Source organism: Neltuma alba, unplaced genomic scaffold (genome assembly GCF_004799145.2).
Source record: "Neltuma alba isolate B1F8T4 unplaced genomic scaffold, ASM479914v2 tig00002919_pilon, whole genome shotgun sequence".
In the NCBI taxonomy this organism is placed as follows: domain Eukaryota; kingdom Viridiplantae; phylum Streptophyta; class Magnoliopsida; order Fabales; family Fabaceae; genus Neltuma; species Neltuma alba.
In genome coordinates, this window is record NW_021633071.1 from 10,665 (window position 1) to 32,135 (window position 21,471).

The window sequence follows — 21,471 nt, forward strand, 5'->3', positions numbered from 1 at the left end:
ACCTCCAAATTAATGTGGACCGTTTGTGAAATCTAGCTTCCACTAAGACTGGTCTCTCATGCGAGTGAGTTTTACGTTTTGCATAATTATATGGGAAATCTTCCCAACGATTGACTATTTTATACTTCATTTATATCTCTCTTTTGATCTGCACCTCTTATTCAGTTGTACTGGCCTGTCTTTCTTTATTTGGTGATTCGATATGTAAGTAAGAAGTATCTGATAATTAATTGGGTAGTCACAAACTCTCAAAGTCGCAAGTACGACACAGACAAGTGTTAATTATGGACAAAGTCAATTAAACCGAGGGTGGAAGCTTGAAGGCCGGAGCTCAAATCGTCCTTGGCGGCATAATGGCCTTTCATGGTGGGGAGAAGCCATTGAGAAATTAAACTCCCATAATATCTGATAAAGAATAGCAGATCGAGTAGTGCACCATCAAAATGGACCCAAGAGCATGGAGATTCGATCTCCTGCACCTTCTCCACTTACAGAGGTGTACTATTAATGTTATATATAAGTGAATGGCTTCCGTTCAATCTCCAAAATCTTTATCCTTGTGTAGCCGCAAACTTGAAGGTAAAGGAAAACATTTCTTTATATTATAGGGCTTCTTGTAATGATATTTTTGAAGACTTGTTACGACTCTTTATGATATATGTTCTGGTAGGGCCGAAATCACTTGCTATGATTTCAAAAGGATGGATTATATAAGAGACGAGATTTGACCTAGTTTCTTTAGCCGTGATGCTATATATCAAGATACGCCTTTCCTTTTTCATCCATCAAACCTATATGGGGCATGGAATATTTATATATGAGGAAAATTAAAACCAAAGACTTTTGAATTTACAGTGAAGGATACTATTTATAAACATGACATTCCGAATTTACAACCACTCAGATGTGCTACCTCCGGTCTTAATTATAAGACCTCATTTGATCGGAAGTAGTAAAAAAGTTTACAAAGTCAAACTAAGATCCTTGTATTTAGATATAATTATCACAATTATCTGTCCTTATTTAGCACGTCAACAGCAAAGAAGCACTGATATTATATTGATGATAAAAAAAGTATATCATTGGACATTAATAAGTGCATTATATATATGATACGCGGGTGGAGAGAAAAAGAATCATATGATAGTGCTAAAAAGGGGCGCCTTTGGTTTTAAAGCTTGAGTAACTTAACTACATCGCTTATTTATCATTTAAAAAATATTAACTTTCACTCCTATCCTTTTCATATGAATCACAAAACAAAAAAAAAGACAAAAAAATTAAAGCCACTGTGCAAAAAGAATATGCCTTAGTCAAAAGTCAAGTCAAAAGCGACATGGCCACGTGCTTGTGTATAGGATCCCCGTGGCCTACCACTTGATGACCTTGTTAATTAGAGTTAATCATGAATGATATGAATTTAATTTCCATAAAATTAATTTTTATACTCAAAATAAGAAGAAAATGGTGAGCCATAACATGCACTGTGGTAAAGTCGAATGTTGTCATATGTCACCAAGCTTCATCGCTGCCTCTCACTCCGTGACTCCAAGTTGGCATTAAAATTGGAGAATCTGAAAAAAGCTGGCTCCTGGGGTTGTGGAACCCGCACTTCTGTGTCTCGTCGACAAAAGTACATAAAAGAAAGAGATAAAATAGTACTGATAAAAATACATTAAAATGGATAAAATAATAACACACCCGTACTGGGCCAAAGGGAACACATTATCGTTAGTGGGTCTATAAAGCAGGTGGGCTCGTCTGTGATGAACCCAAACCCGAACGCCCAGGCCAATGGAGATAAAATTCTTCTACTCGAAGGGACAACGGGGGGAGGAGTCTAAATACTATAGAAGGGCCCAAAGTGGATGTCGAAGGGGACCACAGTGAATGCTCAAAAGGGGACAGGGAAATAGAAGAGGGAAACATCAACGGGAAAATTACAGCGGGGGAATCACCAGTAGTCCGCAAGATACTTCAGGAGACAGTTAATCCCACCTGGATGGATGATGATCCTTCGATCGAGTAAGCCAACTTTTTCCTCCCTTTGTCAGTTACCTATGATAGTAGCTTCATGGAATTGTAGAGGGGCAGGGAATCGTTGCTTTCCCTACACCGTCAAAGACATTGTTTATAAGTTGCAAATTGATGTCCTTTGCCTAATGGAAACTCGAATTAGTGGTACTAGAGCTGAGGGGGTAATTAGAAAACTCGGGTTCAGTAACTGGATTAGATTAGAAGCTTCAGGTTTTGCTGGAGGCATTTGGGTCCTATGGAACGAAGACTCAATGCATGTGAATTATATTTGTTCCTCCACCCAATTCGTTCACTGCAAGATAGTCGATGTGAAGCATAATAATTCTTTCTTTGCGACCTTTGTTTATGGCGAAACCTCCCCCCAGAAAAGAATACCACTTTGGCTCTCTCTTAAGGCAATTGCGGAAGCTACAGAGGAGGCATGGCTGGTAATTGGTGATTTCAACACCTTCCTTGACACAACTGACAAAATGGGAGGATCCCCTGCGAACCATGGAGCTATGAAAAATTTTGCGGATTGTATTAGAGAAGCTGAATTGTTTGCTTTGCCAATAGAAGGGGAAAAATTCACATGGGAGAAGAAAGGAGTCAAGGAACGCCTAGACTGGACTTTTGGCAATCTAAAGTGGGAAACAGAACATCCACAAAGCAAAGCCAGTCATAATCTTAAATACAAGTCTGATCACAGGATCATTGTCGTAAACGACGGGCAAAGAACACCTCAAGGGGAGTATGCAAGAAGGCTATTTAGGTACCAGTTAGCTTGGGCCTTGGAAGAAAGCTTTAAGGAGGTGGTCTGTTCTTCATGGGATAACGTGGAATGGTGTGAGGGGGCAAGGAAGTTTGAAAAGGCAACTCTGAGTTGGAATGACACTGTCGTTGGTAACACCATGAAGAAGAAGAAACAGGTGATTCGTCGTCTGGAAGGAATTGACAGAGCTAGACAGAATAGTGTGACTAATGGGCTATTCAAACTTGAACAGAAATTGTGGAAAGAACATAGCAAACTGGTAGCGCAAGAAGAGCTCATATGGTTCCAAAAATCAAGATGTAAATGGTTGCAATGGGGAGACCGAAACACCAAATTCTTCCATGCTTCTACTACGATACAGCAAAGAAGACAACGAATTGAAGCGCTTCAAGGTGATTATGGGAACTGGATCTCGGACAAGAAGAAGCTGAAAGAGATGGCAGGGGAATTTTTTGCAACCTTGTACTCCAAAGATCATACTGTGACAGGGAGGTTTGATTGGCCTACGGCTTTCCCCCAAATTGCACCAACTGACTGGGAAAGTATACACCAGACAGTAACTGAGGTGGAAATAAAGAATACTGCTTTCCTGATGGGCACTTTTAAAGCCCCAGGACCGGATGGACTTCAAGCGCATTTCTTTCATACTCAATGGTAACACGTAGGCTCTAAAGTCTGTAAATTTGTTATGGATGCATGGAGACAACCCCAGCGGATAAGAGAGGTAAATAATACAAACATTGTGCTTATCCCCAAGGTTGACCATCCTGCTTGTCTAAGGGATTTTAGGCCGATATCTTTATGCAATGTCATCTTTAAAATTCTAACGAAAATCATTGCAAACCGCTTGAAGGGTATCATGAACTATATGGTCCAGCAGCAACAATGTAGTTTTATTGCAGGAAGACAAAGCACAGATAACATAGTAATAGCTCAAGAGGCCATCCACTCCATGAGATCGAAAAAGGGAAGCAAAGGTTTTGTGGCCATTAAAGTTGACATGGAAAAGGCGTATGACAGATTAGATTGGGATTTATTGGAAGAGACTTTGTGTAGTGTGGGGTTGGAAAGAAATATGGTGAATCTCATCATGACATGTATCTCCTCAACATCTATGAAAGTTCTTTGGAATGGAGAAGAATCCAACTCCTTCTCCCCCTCCCGAGGAATAAGACAAGGTGACCCACTAAGCCCATACTTGTTCGTTCTTTGCATGGAGCGCTTAGGACAACTAATAACTTATGAAGTGAATAGAGGAAGGTGGAAAGGGATAAGAATGAAAAGAAACGGTCCAACTATATCGCATCTATTCTTTGCGGATGATCTCTTTCATTTTGCAGAAGCCTCCAGAGACCAGGTTGAAGTAATGAGGGATACCATGGCAACTTTCTGTGAGGTGTCGGGACACAAAATCAATCTAGCAAAATCCAAGGTTTTCTTCTCGAGTAACGTGTGCTTTAATAGAGCTGTGGAACTGAGTCGTGATTTGGGCATTGGCATAACGGCTGACTTGGGGAAATATCTTGGAGTACCTTTATTGCATAGAAGGGTTACTAAGGCGACTTTCTCCCCTATGCTTCAACGTGTTCAAAGGAAACTCTCAAATTGGAAGAGCCGCTTCCTCACCATGGCAGGTAGGACTATGCTGATTAAATCTGTGCTGTCGGCTATACCTACCTATCAGATGCAAACTATAATAATACCAAAAGGTGTCCTCAAAGATATTGAGAAGTGCAGCTGAAATTTCCTGTGGAATCAAAAGCAAGAGGGGAGGAAAATGCACTTAATTTCATGGAATCAAATTAAACAAACTAGAAGAGCGAGAGGTCTGGGCATTAAAGATCTTCAGTGCCAAAATATAGCTTTCATCATGAAGTTGTGCTGGGGTCTACTCACGAAACCGGAAGCTCTGTGGGTGCAGTGCCTAAAAAACAAGTATGGATGCGGCAACGGGATTCATCCTATAGTCTTGAAAAAGGCTAATTCCTCGTGGGTGTGGAGGAGCATAGTAGCCGTTTGGCAACAGTTTTACCAGGCGGTGGGTCGTAAGGTGAATAGTGGTGGACAAACTAATTTTTGGTGGGACATCTGGACCCCTCTAGAAGAACCACTAATATACTATGTGGAAAGGAATCTCCACAGGATCAAGTCCCAAGCCAAAGTCAAAGACTTCATTATGAGCAATGGTGACTGGAACGCTCAGGAAATGCTCCAATATCTCCCGCAAGGCATAGTTGAAGTAATTAGGAAGACCAGACCCCCGGTAGAACAACAGGAGGATTGCTTCTGGTGGAGAAGGTCGACAGATGGGAATTTCAGTGTTAGACAAGCCTACAGAATGGTGTTTGAGGAAAGCAGACAACCAGGTGCAGGGATATGGAGGAAGATCTGGAAACTTGCGATGCCTGAAAAAATCAAATTCTTCCTTTGGCAAGTTATCCATGACAGATTGCCAACAAATTCACTCAGAGCTAAGAGAGGAATCATTACCAGTGAGGAGTGCCCCTTTGAGTGCTTAAGAGAGGAAAACACTATACACATACCGAGAGACTGTGAGAATGCGAGAATAGTGTGGACTAATATTATTCATCCTAACTGTCTATTTCAATTTTTTCGTTCAAATCTGCAGGACTGGCTAAAGACGAATTTTTCCAGAGACATGGGAACTAGGAGTTTTGACAGATGGCCTTGGACCAGAGTGTTTGCCATCGTTTGCTGGCTACTATGGAAAAACAGATGCAAAGGAGTTCTGGAGGGAGTCAGGCATCAACCGAATGAGGTAATACATATGGGGCTTCATCAACTCATGGAACACACGGAGCAAGGACAACTCAAACACCGCCTCTTTGGGTCACTGAACATGATGGATGATAGGTGGACGCGGCCCCTGAAGAATTATGTTAGACTCGACACTGATGGGTCAGTTAATAATCAGCAACTAGCAACAGGTGGAGGTTTGGTTTGAAACTCGACGGGAGAATGGATCGTGGGATTCAAGCAACAGATGGGCTTCATGCCATCCACTGCAGCGAAGCTAAATGCTTTATTGACAGGACTGCAGATTTGCAAACAATATGGATTCAAACAGATTCATGCGTATACAGACTCGCTAGAAGCCTTCCATCTCATCACAAGAGACCGCAGTCTACACCATCCTTTGCGACCTACAGTGGCGGAGCTAAGAAATTTGATCTTCTCAAAGTGGGATCTCACCATCAATTATGCACCTCGGTCAACCATCAAGTGTGCAGATATTTTAGCTAGACTAGCTCATCATCAGACTCAAGACTTGTTTATTTTACAGAACCCACCTCCTGAGTGCGATGCTTAGATGAGGAAAGACTTAGAGTAGTTTTTTATTTTCAAGTTGTACTTGCCTTTGGAAAAAAAAAATAATAACACACCCGTACATTTTTTTTTAACAAGCAACAACTTCTAATTTTTTTTTCTTCTTCCTAAAAATAAATAATATTTATAAGTTGTCTTAAATTTTTGTAGTAAATTTTTTTATCTTTATTAATAATTTATTTTAATACTTAATATATATTTTTATTTTATTTCCTAAACCATCATCTCTTTGTATCACACATTCTCTCTCTTTCATAATTCTCTTTCTTATACTCTTTCTCTCCAAAAATAAGGGTGTTTTGGAGAAAAAAACTCATAATTTTTAGTTATTTATTGTCATTAACTAATTTTTGATCTGCATAATGTAGTCCATGATTGCTTATAAAAAGGGATGGAGGGGGTAATTATTAATGGAAGCACTAATGTGTACTCCCTCCGGTGCTATTTATAAACTTCAAATTTAGAAAAAGATGTGATCTATTTTATAAACTTTAATTTGGAATTTATCTTAACATTTAATGCAGTTTTTCCACTTTTACCCTTAATTATTTGTTTTCTCTTTTTTATTATACTTTCTCTTATCATATTTCCCTACACATTCTCTTTCATCCTTTTTCTCATTTATTATAAGGGCGTATGTGAAAATAAAACTATATTCCTAACTTATTCATTGCTTTTAATTAACTTTAACTAATAGTTTATTATCTACAAACAAATTAGTTATTTAAAGTTTATAATAATGACAGGAGAGAGTACTTGTTTATTTTTCAAATAAAGACAGCCAAGTGGGTTAGGTTATTTGGTTTGGATGGCTAGGCTGTTCTGCTGTATTGAACGAGCGGTGTGCGTTTAATTAAAATCAGAACTTTCATTAAAGCTTCAATACTAATTAAATTAGAGTAGCATGGGCCAACATGAAGAATCTTTTGGGTCCCTTTCATTGGATCCTAACCGTTACAACACCTTTGAAAAGCTCAACTACTTGGAATATTCTTCAAGAACTCCATCATATCACTCTTTCTTCTAATTTTTATTACTCCCACAGTCTTATATATAAGTTTCACTTTTTAGAAAAAATTTAGTCCAAAATATAAGCTTTATTTTTGAGTTTGTCCAAAGCATTTATTACTTTTTTCTCTCCTTATTTTGCCCTTAGTTGACTATATTTAGTACACTTTTTCTATTATTAATATTACCTATATATATTCTCTTTCATTATTATTTTTATTTATTGCCTCATTTACTCTCTCAATAAGTAAGGGCAAATTTGGAAAACAAAAATATATTTCTAACCTATTTATTATTTTTAACTAATTTTAAATACTAGTTTATTAAACGTGATTTGGTTAATTGAAGCTTATATATAGGACTAGAGAGAGTATTATTTAAAAAAGAAAGAGGATGGTTTATTACTCCATAATATTGAATAATATATCTTCAATATTAATTGTTCTTATGGCAAACCCAGTAGCATAAAGTCAAATATTAAATGTATATTGTCATATACATAAGAGCATTAAAACGGTGACCTTTGTTATATATGACACAGTATAGCGGACTGAATGGAAGCAAAATAATGCTCACTGATTGACATATAAAAGGTTATTGAGACTAGAGTTATATTGTGAAAAAGTATATATGTTGATGATAGTTATTCTTTACTTGATGGTTACAATTAAGCCACATTGGTAATAAATAGGGTTAAAGTGATGAGAGCGGAACTAAAAGGATTTATTATTCATTGGTGTCCTAATATTTTTACCCGAGAAATTATATCCCCTCGTTCCTGATAATTAGAGTGTGATGTCAAGAGGTTAACACAGACAGTAACATGAGAATACATGCATACACACACACACACACCACAACACAATACTTACATGCACACGCAGTTAAAAAAACATTGTTAACGGAAATTAGACATAAGCCTTCACTTGTACTCAGAAAAATTGTTAAGAGAAATTAAACACAGAAGACAGTAAATAAAAAAATTTCTATGGACAAAAATTGATATCATTATAACGTACGCGTGTGTGTGTGGGTATTATATCTTTCTTTTTCTTAAATAAAATAAGAGTTGTTCCTTTTTGCATCATGAGAAAAATCAGAGGATTTCGATTTATTTCTTCCACGCGCAACACTTTGAACTGTTTAAGGAGTTGCCAAACGATTCTTCAGGACGCCTTTTTCATGACGCTTCTTGTTTAGGTGGGCCAAAAATATTAAATACAAATGACCTGTCCACGGGAAGTCCAATTTACGCTGTTGACTTTTTCAATATCTGGCGTGTAATGACCAATTCATTACGTTACTGAATCATTAATCGTGAGTTTGTGATTAATTCTGAATTCCGTTCGAGCGGACGCATTACAGGGTAGAAACGAAATATGATCAACATATAATTATTTCGTAAAGAGACAAAATTAAGACCTTTTGGAAAAAGAAGAAAGTTGTATCCGTTAAATAGCACGTAGTTATAAATCAGTGAAATCTTGGAGCAATCATGATGCACAGATGATGACATTGAAATCAAAACTAAATCTGGAACCGAGCACACTTTTGAAATAACAGGATCTACTGAGCCTATTTAGGGCAAGTGCCCCTATCTAGCTAGCTAGTTGTGAGCAGAATGACCAACGCCGGGACTGTGGCCGGGGGCGGTTGGCCTAAAGTCATGGACCTCACGACCTGGAGCCGGCTCGCTCGGAGGTGTTGGTGGAGACTGGGTTTCATTGGGAGTCACAAGGCCACCGTGCACGTTCTTCTGGTCATGATTTGCAAGGTTTTGGTCCCCTTGGGACTTGAGGTTCCTGATTCCATGAATGCATTGGAATGTCTGACAGAAAATGAGTGTTAGGAATATGAAAGAGATAATAAGCTTGTTTTGGGCCATGATCACGATAAACGATAAACTTGCAGTTTGGTTTTTCAGAGAGTGAACTAAACAGTAAAATGGAAGAAGCTTAATTATAAGGATATGAACTCAAAGTGTCTAAGCAAGCAAGAGAGGAGGATGCCTCAATGAACAAAGGAGCTTGCTTGCAATAGACGGTTGAGTTGCCTAGACACTTACCTTGTGGCCTTTATATAGAGCTCAAACATCAAGTGCGTAGGGTCCTCGATATTTGTTTTAAGAAGTTCATATGAGAAAACTAATCCTAGGAAGTGATGAGATGATATTTTTATAAACATGCAAGCTCTTCAAGAGATTACTATATAGAGGGCCACAGCTGGAATTGTACATATGGCTGGCATTGCAACATGGGCTGGGGCATCGTAGGTGTCCTTTTGAGTTCTTATATGATATATTTGTGGTTCCAAAGCTCTGGTTTGATATTAAATAACAAGTTGAGAGACAATCTGATGCAAGTAACATAGAGTATACAGGCCTATGTGCTCTTTTGATGAAAACAGAGGAACGTGGGCGGCAACTTATTAGTGCTCATCACTCACTCGTTTTATTACTTCACTTTTCCAACGCACTTTGTTGATGAGTTTCATTCATCTCCTACTGTTCTTTCCATTTACAGCTTAATTAATATCACAGCATAATAAATGATGGTGAGGAGGAGGAGGTAGTATATATCATGTTCATATTTGTTGCGTATGACATCAAATCCGAAATCGAACATCGCAATCTTAATTTTTAACCGTAGCGACGGCTCATTCAAATGGAAGGATGTAGTCTGAAGATTCGGTTAATTAATGTGGGTGAGCTGCGTACTGAGCCCCCAGCCGCAAATCTCAGAAATTCTGTGGTATGGCCTCTTTACTTTTTGTGCGAGCCAGATTCCTTCTGATTTGCTTTATTAATGTGAAAAATCACCAATTGTTTTTATTTTAATTTTAACTCATAAAATGGTTTCGGGGTGTGTGTTTTAAAAATTAATAAACTCTCATGTGGCAAACTAACTAGTGGTCCTTACAGCCCCCAAGGCTGCTTGTTTTCTTTATGTTATACTACTCTGGTGCTTAATATAGAATCTAATTATTGAATTGATGTTAGTCTTAAATGTAAGACCTATTTCAATATTTATTATTTTTTTTCTAAATTAACCCTACTGATATTTCTTCAACTATAATCAAGTAAGAAAATGAAAGAGGTTATTAAAGAATATGATTGTGATGTTTTAGAGAAAAAAACAAGTCATATTTTTATAATTAATTTATGTAACTTTTTTAATATAATCAAATCAGTTAAATAGGTTTTGTATTAAAGATCAGAGGAGTATATTTTAAAAACCTTGTACTTCCCCACGACCATGCATTATTTAATTAAAGCCCAAAGTATATTTTTAATGGAATCTTCTTTGATGCCATTTACCGTTGGCTCCTAATTCTTACTCTATTGCCATTTTTGGAACAGTACTTGACACGAGACTTCAGTCATGTTTTCCTATAAATACCATCAAAGGCTGGCGAGCTTCTTCAGTGTCTAATCTCACTCCACTATTATATTGCTTCATATAGGCACTCGCCTCTTTTTTGTTCCAAGTTCCAATTCCCTCTACGACCTTTAGCTATGGCACAATCCTCTCGTACTTGTCTCTTCTTTCTAGTACTGTTGGTCTTGTCCCATGAACTACTCTTTGTAGAGGGAAGAAACTTGAGACAAAGCAATGTGAAATTACCCAACTCTGCAAAAGACACAACAAAAACCACAATTGCCTTTCGATCCATAAGAAATCTGGAGGGAAGCGTTGAAGCATTTCGCCCCACAACTCCAGGACACAGCCCTGGTGTAGGCCACTCCATTAAAACTTAAGTAACTCATAAATGCATGGATGCGATTACTATTATTCCCTAGTATTATGTATTGTAGGAGTTAGATATGGTTCTCTGTTATGTCCTTATGCCATTTCATTTCACTCTGTCTCAAGTGTTCTGTGTCTTCAAGCTGTTTTGTTAGGTTGAGGTCTTAATTAAGTAAGTAGGGCTACGATTTATGCATATGCATGCTTCAATGTAGTTTGTAATAGCTAGCAGTGTGTAATGAATATTTTGTTTGTTGCATTATTGATTATTCTACCACAATTTTCTCATCTTTTTCCTCTCTCTACTTCTATTTCTTATTAGCTACTCTCTTGCTCGTCCTGTATTATTAAGTATCAACTATACGTAAAAACCATGACGACAGGGCAAATGTCATTAAGCTAGCTAGCTAATGCAGAACTATTCGTTCGCCTACTGTGAAGGGGAAAATGATCCTATCTGGTTCAAGCAGAAGCTGCAGTGGAAGGATTAAATTAATGAAGGCGTAAATGTAGAAGGAATAATTTAAACGGTGGAAGGATGGAACTTTAAAATCAAGCACGTGCCGTAAGAGCTATAATGCACCATGGCTCAATTTCTTTTTACTTTTAATTTTTAATCTTCCAATATTGTTGCTTGAAGATTTCTATATAGATATTAGCTAATTATGTCCGCTCCTAGGTGAAAGAGAAACATTTTGTTTGTGTGCGCGGTTAAACAATAATATACCGAAATATTTCGTCCACTTCAAATTTTCTACACGTCTTCCTCTCCTTATTTTTGTTTTTGTTTTTGTTTTTACCAGAGCTCAATACACAAATAAATTTTTAGATGACATATTAATAATATTAAATTTTATAACAAATTATATTATTTATAAGCGATAAATATATTATTCATCTGAAATTTCAGACGAATCCAATCATATGAAATTTTACATTAGCATGTTTCTTTGATGACAAGGCGAGGTTTATGGGTTTTGCTTTTGCATATAATGACTTCATTTTTCGACATTATGAGCTCTGCTTGCATCGTGTACTTGGGTACACAAGATCAATAAAGTCGACGATACCAAAAAAGAAAACAAATTTATATAAATTAATACTACCTCCGGTGTTTAATAGAAGATTTTGTTTTATTTTTATTTTGGTCCTAAATATAAGATCCCAATCTATTTTGTCTTTTATATTTATCCATTTTTTTCTAAGGTAGCGATTGTAATAATAGTAGTTCTAACCAACACATTTGATTAACAATGATAGTTTAGAAAAAAACACTTATTTATTATAAATAACTAATTTAACTGGTTTTTTTAATCTATTCAAATTAGTCAATTAGCTCTTATATTAATAATCGGAAGAGGTAGTATATATAAATAGGAGACAATTGAACCGCCGGCGCATCCATCTATAGAAACATATACATTGCTATGTATAGGCATAGACTCATTCACGTGGTTGCATGTAGATAGGGCAGTTCATTAAGGGAAATAATGCCAGACAGCTAACATGATGCAAACCATTTCTTTAATAGATAATTAGTCTACTAGCAAGATATTGGTTCTGACGGTAGCAGCCTCATACTGTAAGAAAAAAAATACAAGTTCGAATCTTGAGAATCGTATTTTATAAGAGAGTTATTCCTTAACTGGTCCCAACTTGAAAAAAATTAGTGTTAAGTCCAATGTGACTTGAGAATATGTTGGTTCCACCTAAAAAAATTAGTCTGCCAGGGAATATATGTTGTTCAGTCACAAATAAGAGCTTTCAACTTCTCGAGAGCCAGAGACGTATATATCAATATAGTTCAAGAACAACCTAGCACCTAAGCACCTGAATTTTCCTTCATGGTTTATACGGTGGTTGTTTCTGTATTCTTGCGTTTCTCGAATATGTTCTCTATTTTTGTTTTGACAGATATCCATTAAAATTCTCATTAATATAGAATACGAGCATATTAGAAATAATTAAAACTTCAGTACTTTATTATCATCAAAATCCATATGGCATGGCATAATTGAGAATAGGCATAAACAAGATTCTCGTATCAACTTAGCATTTGAACCACTAACAAACCTTATTGCATATATAAGCCGCATTCTTCGCAACTGGGGATTGCAAACAGGTTCTTATTTAAAACGCAGCTAGTGTTTCCCAGCCGAAAGTTCACGATGAAGGTCTAGCACGCGCTGCCTTATGATTTGGCTTGGACGATTTTAAAAGTGACTGTTCTAATTGAATATGAGTTCGTTTGTTTTCTCGTAGATCAACTTGATTCTTTGTTTATGAGTAGTATTTATCAATATTTTAAGCAGTTCCTTTTGTACTTTTTACAAGCTGCGACTTTGGAAGTCACTGACTCCTTTTCAAGATTCTTCAGACACTAAGAATATCTCAAAGCACCTTTGCGTCTTTTCTTTCTTTGTTTCTTTTTCATCAATTAAATCAATTAAAGTATTAAGAGGACATGTTTATTAATTTATCAATTTCTATTGGAAAACGGAGGTACTTGTATATTTATACAAGGAAAAAAAGGAGCAGTGCTTAACTATCTTAACTGCTGAAAATTTATTATGCCTTGATGAACCCGAATCTCGATTGATTTCTTACAGATCAAATCATAATGTCTTCATAAAATATACTTATTGCGGCTAGACGTTGAAACTTATAAAATTTTCACCAAACTGTTATATATGTTTTAAAATGATGAACCACACATTTACTTGCAACAACACCAATAGGTGAAAAACATAATACATAGAGTCTAAAATGACGCCTAGCATGGTTTAACATGCAGGAATACGAAAAGCGTACTACTAATACATAACGAAATTGAAAACGTCACACACACATTAATTCAAGTACATGCAACATCTAATTTTATCGAAGACTCAATTAATTAATTACCTGATTGATTCTGCACCCGTCCTCCCTCTCCATTATTCTTGTTTTGATGAGCAGCATGCCCTGCCCCGGGGCTGTGACCTGGGTCTGTAGGTCGAAAATCAGTTTTAGACCCTTCAGCCAAAGAATATTTAACATCTGGAGGACTCTGAATTCCCGCCTTTGCTTTTATATCTTCATTTTCCACTCCAAATTTTCGATGACCAACCCCGGGACTGTTTCCTGGTGGTGTTGGTCGATAAGCACTTACGCCTCCATTTGTATCCTTAGAGATTGCATTAACGTGGTCATTTGGTGAGAGAGGTGACTCCACATACAGCTCTGCTGATGTAGGAACATTACTATAAAAGGTCGTGTCTTTGTGGATCCGAAAGTGTCGGTTCAATGCCTTTATCTGCCTTCCCTGAGTCATATCAACTTCATGGCAAGCAATTAGTATGAGAACTGTCGCTAAATATTTGAGAATGGCCTTACCCATAAACAAAGAATTGAAACAAGCTTCAAGGTTTTGTTTGAGTCGCAGTGGGAAAGGCTTAGGGTTTAGGGAAATAGAAGTGAATCCAGATGATGTTTTGACAAGTTCTGGGATCTTAGGGTATTTATAACCTCGGTTGAGTACTATATAAATGTCCTGTTCATATTTTTAAGTTATAACTAATCATGTCGGTTGACTAAATGTGTGGAGTGTATCCCCCCTCCAATTTAATGTGGAACGTTTGTGAAATCTAGCTTCCACTAAGACTGGTCTCTCATGCGAGTGAGTTTTACGTTTTTCATAATTATATGGGAAATCTTCCCAACGATTGACTATTTTATACTTCATTTATATCTCTCTTTTGATCTGCACCTCTTGTTCAGTTGTGCTGGCCTGTCTTTCTTTGTTTGGTGATTCGATATGGAAGTAAGGAGTATCTGATCTTTAATTAGGCAGTCACAAACTCTCAAAGTCACAAGTACGACACAGACAAGTGTTAATTATGGACATAGTTAAACTGAGGGTGGAAGCTTGAAGGCCGGAGCTCAAATCGTCCTTAGCGCATAGTAGCCTTTCATGGTGGGGATAAGCCATTGAGAAATTAAGCTCTGCTAATATTTAATAAAGAATAGCAGATCGAGTAGTGCATCATCAAAATGGACCCAAGAGCATGGAGATTCGATCTCCTGTGCCTTCTCCACTTATGGAGGTGTACTATTAATGTTATATACAATTGAATGGCTTCTGTTCAATCTCCAAAATCTTTATCCTTGCCTAGCCGCAAACTCAAGGGTAAAGGAAAACATTTCTATATATCTTGTAATGATATTTTTGAAGATTTGTTACGACTCTATATGATTTTTGTTCTGGTAGGGCCGAAATCACTTGCTATGATTTCGAAAGGATGGATTATATAAGAGGCGAGATTTGACCTAGTTTCTTTAGCCGTGATGATATCAAGATAACCTATATGGGGCATGGAATATTTATATATGAGGAAAATTAAAACCAAAGACTTTTGAATTTACAGTGAAGGACACTGTTTATAAACATGACATTCCGAATTTAGATCCACTCAAAGTATTATCTTTGGTTCTAATTATAAAACCTTGTTTGACTGGAAGTAGTAAAAAAGATTACAAAGTCAAGCTAGGGTTCTTGTATTAGATATAATTATCACAATTATCTGTCCTTATTTAGTACATCAACAACAAAGAAGCACTAATATTATATTCACTACAAAAAAAACATGGTATTAGTGAAATTTTATTCCGTCACTAATCCCTCACAAATTATGTTACTAAAATTAGCGACTGAAAATTTGTGCCACTAAATTAGTAAATGATTAGTGACGGAATTTTATTCCGTCACTAACTTAGAGACGGATTAGTGATGGAATCTATTCCGTCGCTAAATTTTATCACAAGTTCGTCGCTAATTTTGTTTTAAGTGATTAGTGATGGAATTTTTTCGTCACTAATTTTTGTCGCAATTCCGTCATTATCTGTCACAAAAAAATATAATATAAATATATAATAATTATTTTTTAACTTATTATTAAAATAAAATATAATATATGATAATTTTAAATAATATATTATATAAAAATTAAAAAATACAAATATTATAAAATAAAATAAAAATAAAAATAAAATATATATTATACTTATTATTTTGTTAAATATTTGAATAGAAATATAAATTACTAGAAATTTTTTTACTAAAATATAAAAATTAAATTCAAATAACTAATGATATATTAAATTATATAATATATATTAAATTATGTATATAATATTTATTATATATATTTGTATTTTTATTAGAAATATTATATTTTATTTATTTTTGTAAAAGAATTTCGCAGGTGCTTCTCAGCTCAATTGGCAAAGGTTTAACACGCGTAGGAGATCTCAGGTTCGAACCAATACTTCTGCACAAATTGGCTCAATTTGTGACATGGTAATGATGTGGTAGCTCATAATGATGGATACAAGCCGATGACATGGATGCTATGATGACGTGGCTGCATGGGAGAGAGGAGGAGTTAGGTGGCATCCAGTGATGAACACATGGTGATGACGTGGCAACATGGGGTAGAGAGAGGAGTTGGTGAGGTGGCAGCCATGGATGACGTGACGGCTCATAGTAATAAACCTGGTGATGATGTGATTTTTTAAATTTACAAAAAAAAAATTTAGCAACAGATTAGTGACGAAAATTTTCGTCACCAATTTGTGACAGAATTCTGTCACTGATCCATTATTATTTTGTGACAAAATTTTTGTGGGATATCTGTCACTAATTAGCGCCGGAATTTTGAATTCTGTTACTAATTATCTAGTGACGGTGGAATTAGTAACGGAAAAAATTTAATTTCATTGCTAATTTGATGTTTTTGTGTGGTGATTGATAATCAGATAATTATATCATGGGACATTAATAAGTGCATTATATATATGACATGCGGGTGGAGAGAAAAATAATCATATGATAGTGCTAAAAAATATTAACTCTCACTCCTATCTTTTTCATATGAATCACAAAACCAAAAAAAAAAAAAATTAAAGCTACTCATACCGTACAAAAAGAATACGCCTTAGTCAAAAGTCAAGTCAAAAGCGACATGGCCACGTGCTTGTGTATAGGATCCCCTTGGCCTGCCACTTGATGAACTTATTAATTAGAGTTAATCGTCAATGATGTGAATTTAATTTCTATAAAATTAATTTTTATACTCAAAATAAGAAGAAAATGGTGAGGCGTAACATGCATTGTGGCAAAGTCAAATGTTGTCATATGTCACCAAGCTTCATCACTGTCACTCACTGCATGACTCCAAGTTGGCAATAAAATTGGAGAATCTGAAAAAAGCTGGCTCCTGGGGTTGTGGAACCCGCATTTCTGTGTCTCCTCGACAAAAGTACATAAAAGAAAGAGACAAAATAGTACTGATAATCTCATTTAAATATGTTAATTAATTAAAATTAATGGAAGCACTATCGTGTACCTTCGTTTTTATTATTATTTTTAAAACCAGAAGCCAAGTGCGCCAGGTTGGTTTGTCTTTTTATGGCCAGGAGAGCTGTTCCGCTATATTTAACGAGTGGTGTACGTTTAATTAAAATCGGATCTTTCATTAAAAGCTTCAAAACTTCATTGAAAAAAAATTAAAGCAGCGGGGGCCAGGCAACATGAAGAATCTTTCGGGTCCCTTTCATTCATTGAATCTCAACGGCGTGAAGAAGCAAAAACAAAATCTCAACGGTATAATGATTGTCAAATTAACTAGTTCTACTAGCTTCGAGGGGTGAAGTATAAAACACTGTCCAAATATATTTCCCTGATCATCAGTTATATATGATACCACCTAAATTCTTGATTATTAAAAAGCCAGGATGTTAGCTAGAACAAACCAAGCTAACATAGTTTGATATTCAAAGTTTTAGTTCAGGTAAAGTCACTCATTTTCAACTCATCAACGGGCTACGTTAGGACTCTCATCTTTAAATACCAAATTACAGATAACTGGGAAAGTCGTCACTAAACACCTTAATGGATCGTGGTCAAATTCTATTTTTGATGCACAGGATTGACAAACTCAATTATTTTTATATATTTTGGTATCTTTTATATGAGTTTTGTCAGCCTAATTGGTCCCTTTTTGCCTTACTTGATTTAATTTAATTTATTTTGAATTATTATTTTATAGGGGCAAAATTGTCATATTTTGATTTAATTATGATTAATTAATTTTTAAGGACAATTAATGCTACCTTTTTCTTAAATTTTGTTTGCAGGTTTTTAGAAGATTTAAAAATAAAAATGAAAATGAAAAAAATGAAAAATAAAAGATAAAAGAAAAATAAATTAAAAATATATATATAATAATAAAAGGGGGAGCAAAACGCAACGTTCCCCCCCAACCTAATATACTATAATTCTTCTTCAAACACAAGGAAGCGGCGCGGAAATAAGGGGGAAACCCACGAGCAGCACAAGGAAGACGCTGAACGAGCTGGAGGCAGGCTGGCGGCAGAAGAAAAAGAAAAGAGGACCAGCGGCGAGGAAGAGAGAACGAAGGACTATAGCTTTACGGCGAAATCACTCCTCCAGATTCCATCTTCATTGTTCTTCATGGCTGAACCGAATTGGAATTTTGGTGGAGCTGTGGTGATGGTTAGGAGCAGCTAAATCCTTCCAATTCTCTAGAACAATGGTTATGGCTTGAACTTAGAGCTTTAAAGGGGAGTTTCAACTCTTCCAATCTTTACTTCTTTCATTGTAATTGTGATTTCTAGGTCTTAGAATGAATTTTATAATGATTGAATGTGTTGTGATGATTTATATTCGTATTGATATTGGTTGTAGTTGTTAGAATCGTTGATTAGCATTAATATTATATTGTGATTAGCTTTAATTTCTTTACATTGTACTGGGTCAAACTATGTTTTGAAATTATTGTGAACATTCAGTGATAATTCAAGGTGGCTTGATTATTGAACTAAAAATATTAATTGCTTTTCTTTGATTCTCTTTGGCTAATTGTGCTGAAACAGTTTAATTGTGAGTAATTAATATGCAAGGTGGCTTGGTGTTGATTATTCTAATTAAACCGAGTCTAAGGGGTGGCCCTTAGAGTCTTTTGAATTTAGTTAACTCCCAAATTAATTGAAGTAATGATAACCTTAATCATTGTGCTAGAGGATTGCTTTTTCATTTCCTGTCACTTGCTAATTCTCTTTATTTATTTCATTCATATCCATTTTATAAACTAAAAATCTAAAAATTATTTACTCATTTTGCATCCTTTTAAATTTTGTCAATTAGTTAGTTAAAAAGAAAATCAATCCCTTTCCAAGTCAATTCTTTATTTTTGATACTTAATTTGCTTAGGATTTCAAATAAAGGATCCTCAAAGTGAAACGACCCGAGTTTTGTACTATATTGCATTGCTTAGATTTATTTTTTATTGGGAACCTCAAGACGAACGACAAAGGCTCTCATCAAGGATCCTCTAACAAGACAAGTGTAGAGCATACTCAGAATTTCTGATGACAGAAGAAAAGTATTATAAGTGAGGCCTTAAGAAAAAGAGAGGAATTTAGAGAGAAGTTATGAAGAACGCACACTAGTATCATACAAGAGAGTTATTACAACTCCTTCTACTTGTAACTATGGGCAAAGCGTGGTTTATATAGAAAATCTCATTCATAACATGACAAACCTAATAGTAAAGATTTTAAAAGACATGATATAAAGGCAAAGATGCCTTTAATGATTACAACAAGACAAACAACTTTAATTATTACAACAAGACGAACTATTTTAATAAAGATAAAGATAAAATAGACATGTGACATAAAGTAGATTCCTGGTGGGTCCTGCTTATCTTTTGATATGATACAAAGTAGATTCCTTGATGATTATGTTCCCCTAGTCTTTGCTATCAAATAAGGTAGTGTCTTTATTGGATGACAGGAATCACTAGATCTGGCCTTTGTTTAGGAAGATCTTCATGGCCTGTTTCTTTAAGTAAATCATATAGGGATAATTCACTAGAAGAAACAGTAGGAATAGGAACTTTCCAATTTCTAGTTTGCTGTTTTGGACCATGACCATCATCATCATGATGATAACTGTAATTCTTATGGGAACAAGGAGATGCATGGATTTTCTTCTCCTTTTTCTTCTTTGCTACATACATGATGGTATAAGACCATCTAGGTTTATCTTCATTGTCTGATGTTTCCTACCAATAAGGTGTATCACATTCATAATCGGGATCACATTCTTCTAGTGCATGATCCCAAATAAAATGACCATTTATGTGAGACACATAACATGGTTTGGCATGTTGGTCTACCCAAGCAATTGGAGGGTCTCCCTTGGATGGAGTATAAGCTGGGATAATAGACAAAATATGTCCGGAAGGAACAAAAGGAGCTTCTTGGTTTGGTTTTAAGAAGATGGCTTTGACTGTGCTGTCTGGAAGTCTTTTTTATCTCTAGGGGAGTAGAGGTGTGGACATCTCTTTGAATACCTTGAAATTGTTTTTCATAATTGGTGATCCATTTAAGAGGCATCAACTGAGCAAGTTCTTCATTAGGAATCTGCCAAAAAAATCTGCATAATGGAAGTATCATCAGCTCTTTCAGATACCACATAAAGAGCATCTTTAGTGGAATTTGGAAAATGAAAATTAAGAGCATGATTCTGAAGTCTATAGATAATCTGATGATGAAGAGTTGTTGTGATAGCTCTAGGATCTTGATCTACTCCAACTATCTAGATCTAGACATTCAAGCTATTTGTCAAAGTTGGATCTAAGAGTTTTATGTTGAAATCCGGAGCCATGTTAAGGATGACACTACCATTGCTAAGAGTGGTTAAGATGGCACCAATCAAAGCAATACTATAAGAAGTATAGGTAGTATCAACTAGAGCAATTTTAGCCATGGCTGGAATCCCTTTTCTCCCATAAAGTATAAGAATAAGACGTACAGTACTAACATGGAGATGAGTATAACCTTGAGCCTTCCACTCATCAATTAAAGGCTGGGCTATGTCAATAGTAATATATTGTTCAAAAGAGATGGCATAAAGACCATAGTTCAGAATGGTTTCAAAGTCTTAGTGACTATCAAAAAATTATAGCAATCAGAGCCGATAATGCAAGAACTCTCTTGGAACTCATTCACAAGGTATTCTTGGCGATTTGGGGTTTCCTTAACTGTCTTAAAATGGAATAAGACATTTTGAAAATCTTACTGCAATCAGACTCTTTTGGACAAGAGATAATAAAAATGGATGTCATTTCTAATAATATTAGTATTTAACAAATTAAACAATAATTATGTAATTATATGTGAATGTTTGAAATTGATAGGCGATGATTATTCAAACTGAAGAAGTAATTATCATCAATTTGAAAATTAAATATTTTGAATAAAAGTTAGTTTTTACAGCAAAATACCTTTTTTTCCTTAGCTTTACGATACACACACACATGCAGCTTTGAAAAGCAGAGATACTTGGAATATTCTCTAGGTAGGAGCTTCATATCTCACTTGCAAGCCCTTGATGTAACCATTCCTCCAATGGTCCAATTGGCAATACCGAAGCTTATATTGCATAAAGACATGGGTTCGAGTCTTTCCGCCAATGTGATGTGATTATCTTCACTGGTAGATTATTTATGCAAG

General features: G+C 35.7%; 3 protein-coding genes across 3 annotated transcripts; 2 read left to right on the top strand and 1 right to left on the bottom strand.

Annotated features, from left to right (window-relative positions):
* Nucleotides 1-2,060: 2,060 nt before the first annotated feature.
* LOC114739817 (uncharacterized) lies at nucleotides 2,061-3,446 on the top strand. The gene has a single exon (XM_028927893.1). The coding sequence runs from the start codon at nucleotides 2,061-2,063 to the stop codon at nucleotides 3,444-3,446; it is 1,386 nt and encodes a 461-aa protein (XP_028783726.1).
* A 2,346-nt stretch (nucleotides 3,447-5,792) lies between these two features.
* On the top strand, nucleotides 5,793-6,119 carry LOC114739818 (uncharacterized). The gene has a single exon (XM_028927894.1). The coding sequence runs from the start codon at nucleotides 5,793-5,795 to the stop codon at nucleotides 6,117-6,119; it is 327 nt and encodes a 108-aa protein (XP_028783727.1).
* Nucleotides 6,120-8,750: 2,631 nt separating this feature from the next.
* LOC114739819 (precursor of CEP9-like) lies at nucleotides 8,751-14,203 on the bottom strand. Its single transcript, XM_028927895.1, has 3 exons — nucleotides 13,795-14,203; nucleotides 10,679-10,872; nucleotides 8,751-8,972 (listed from the first exon to the last, which is right to left on the bottom strand). The coding sequence occupies exons 1-3, from the start codon at nucleotides 14,201-14,203 to the stop codon at nucleotides 8,751-8,753; spliced, it is 825 nt and encodes a 274-aa protein (XP_028783728.1).
* Nucleotides 14,204-21,471: the final 7,268 nt, after the last annotated feature.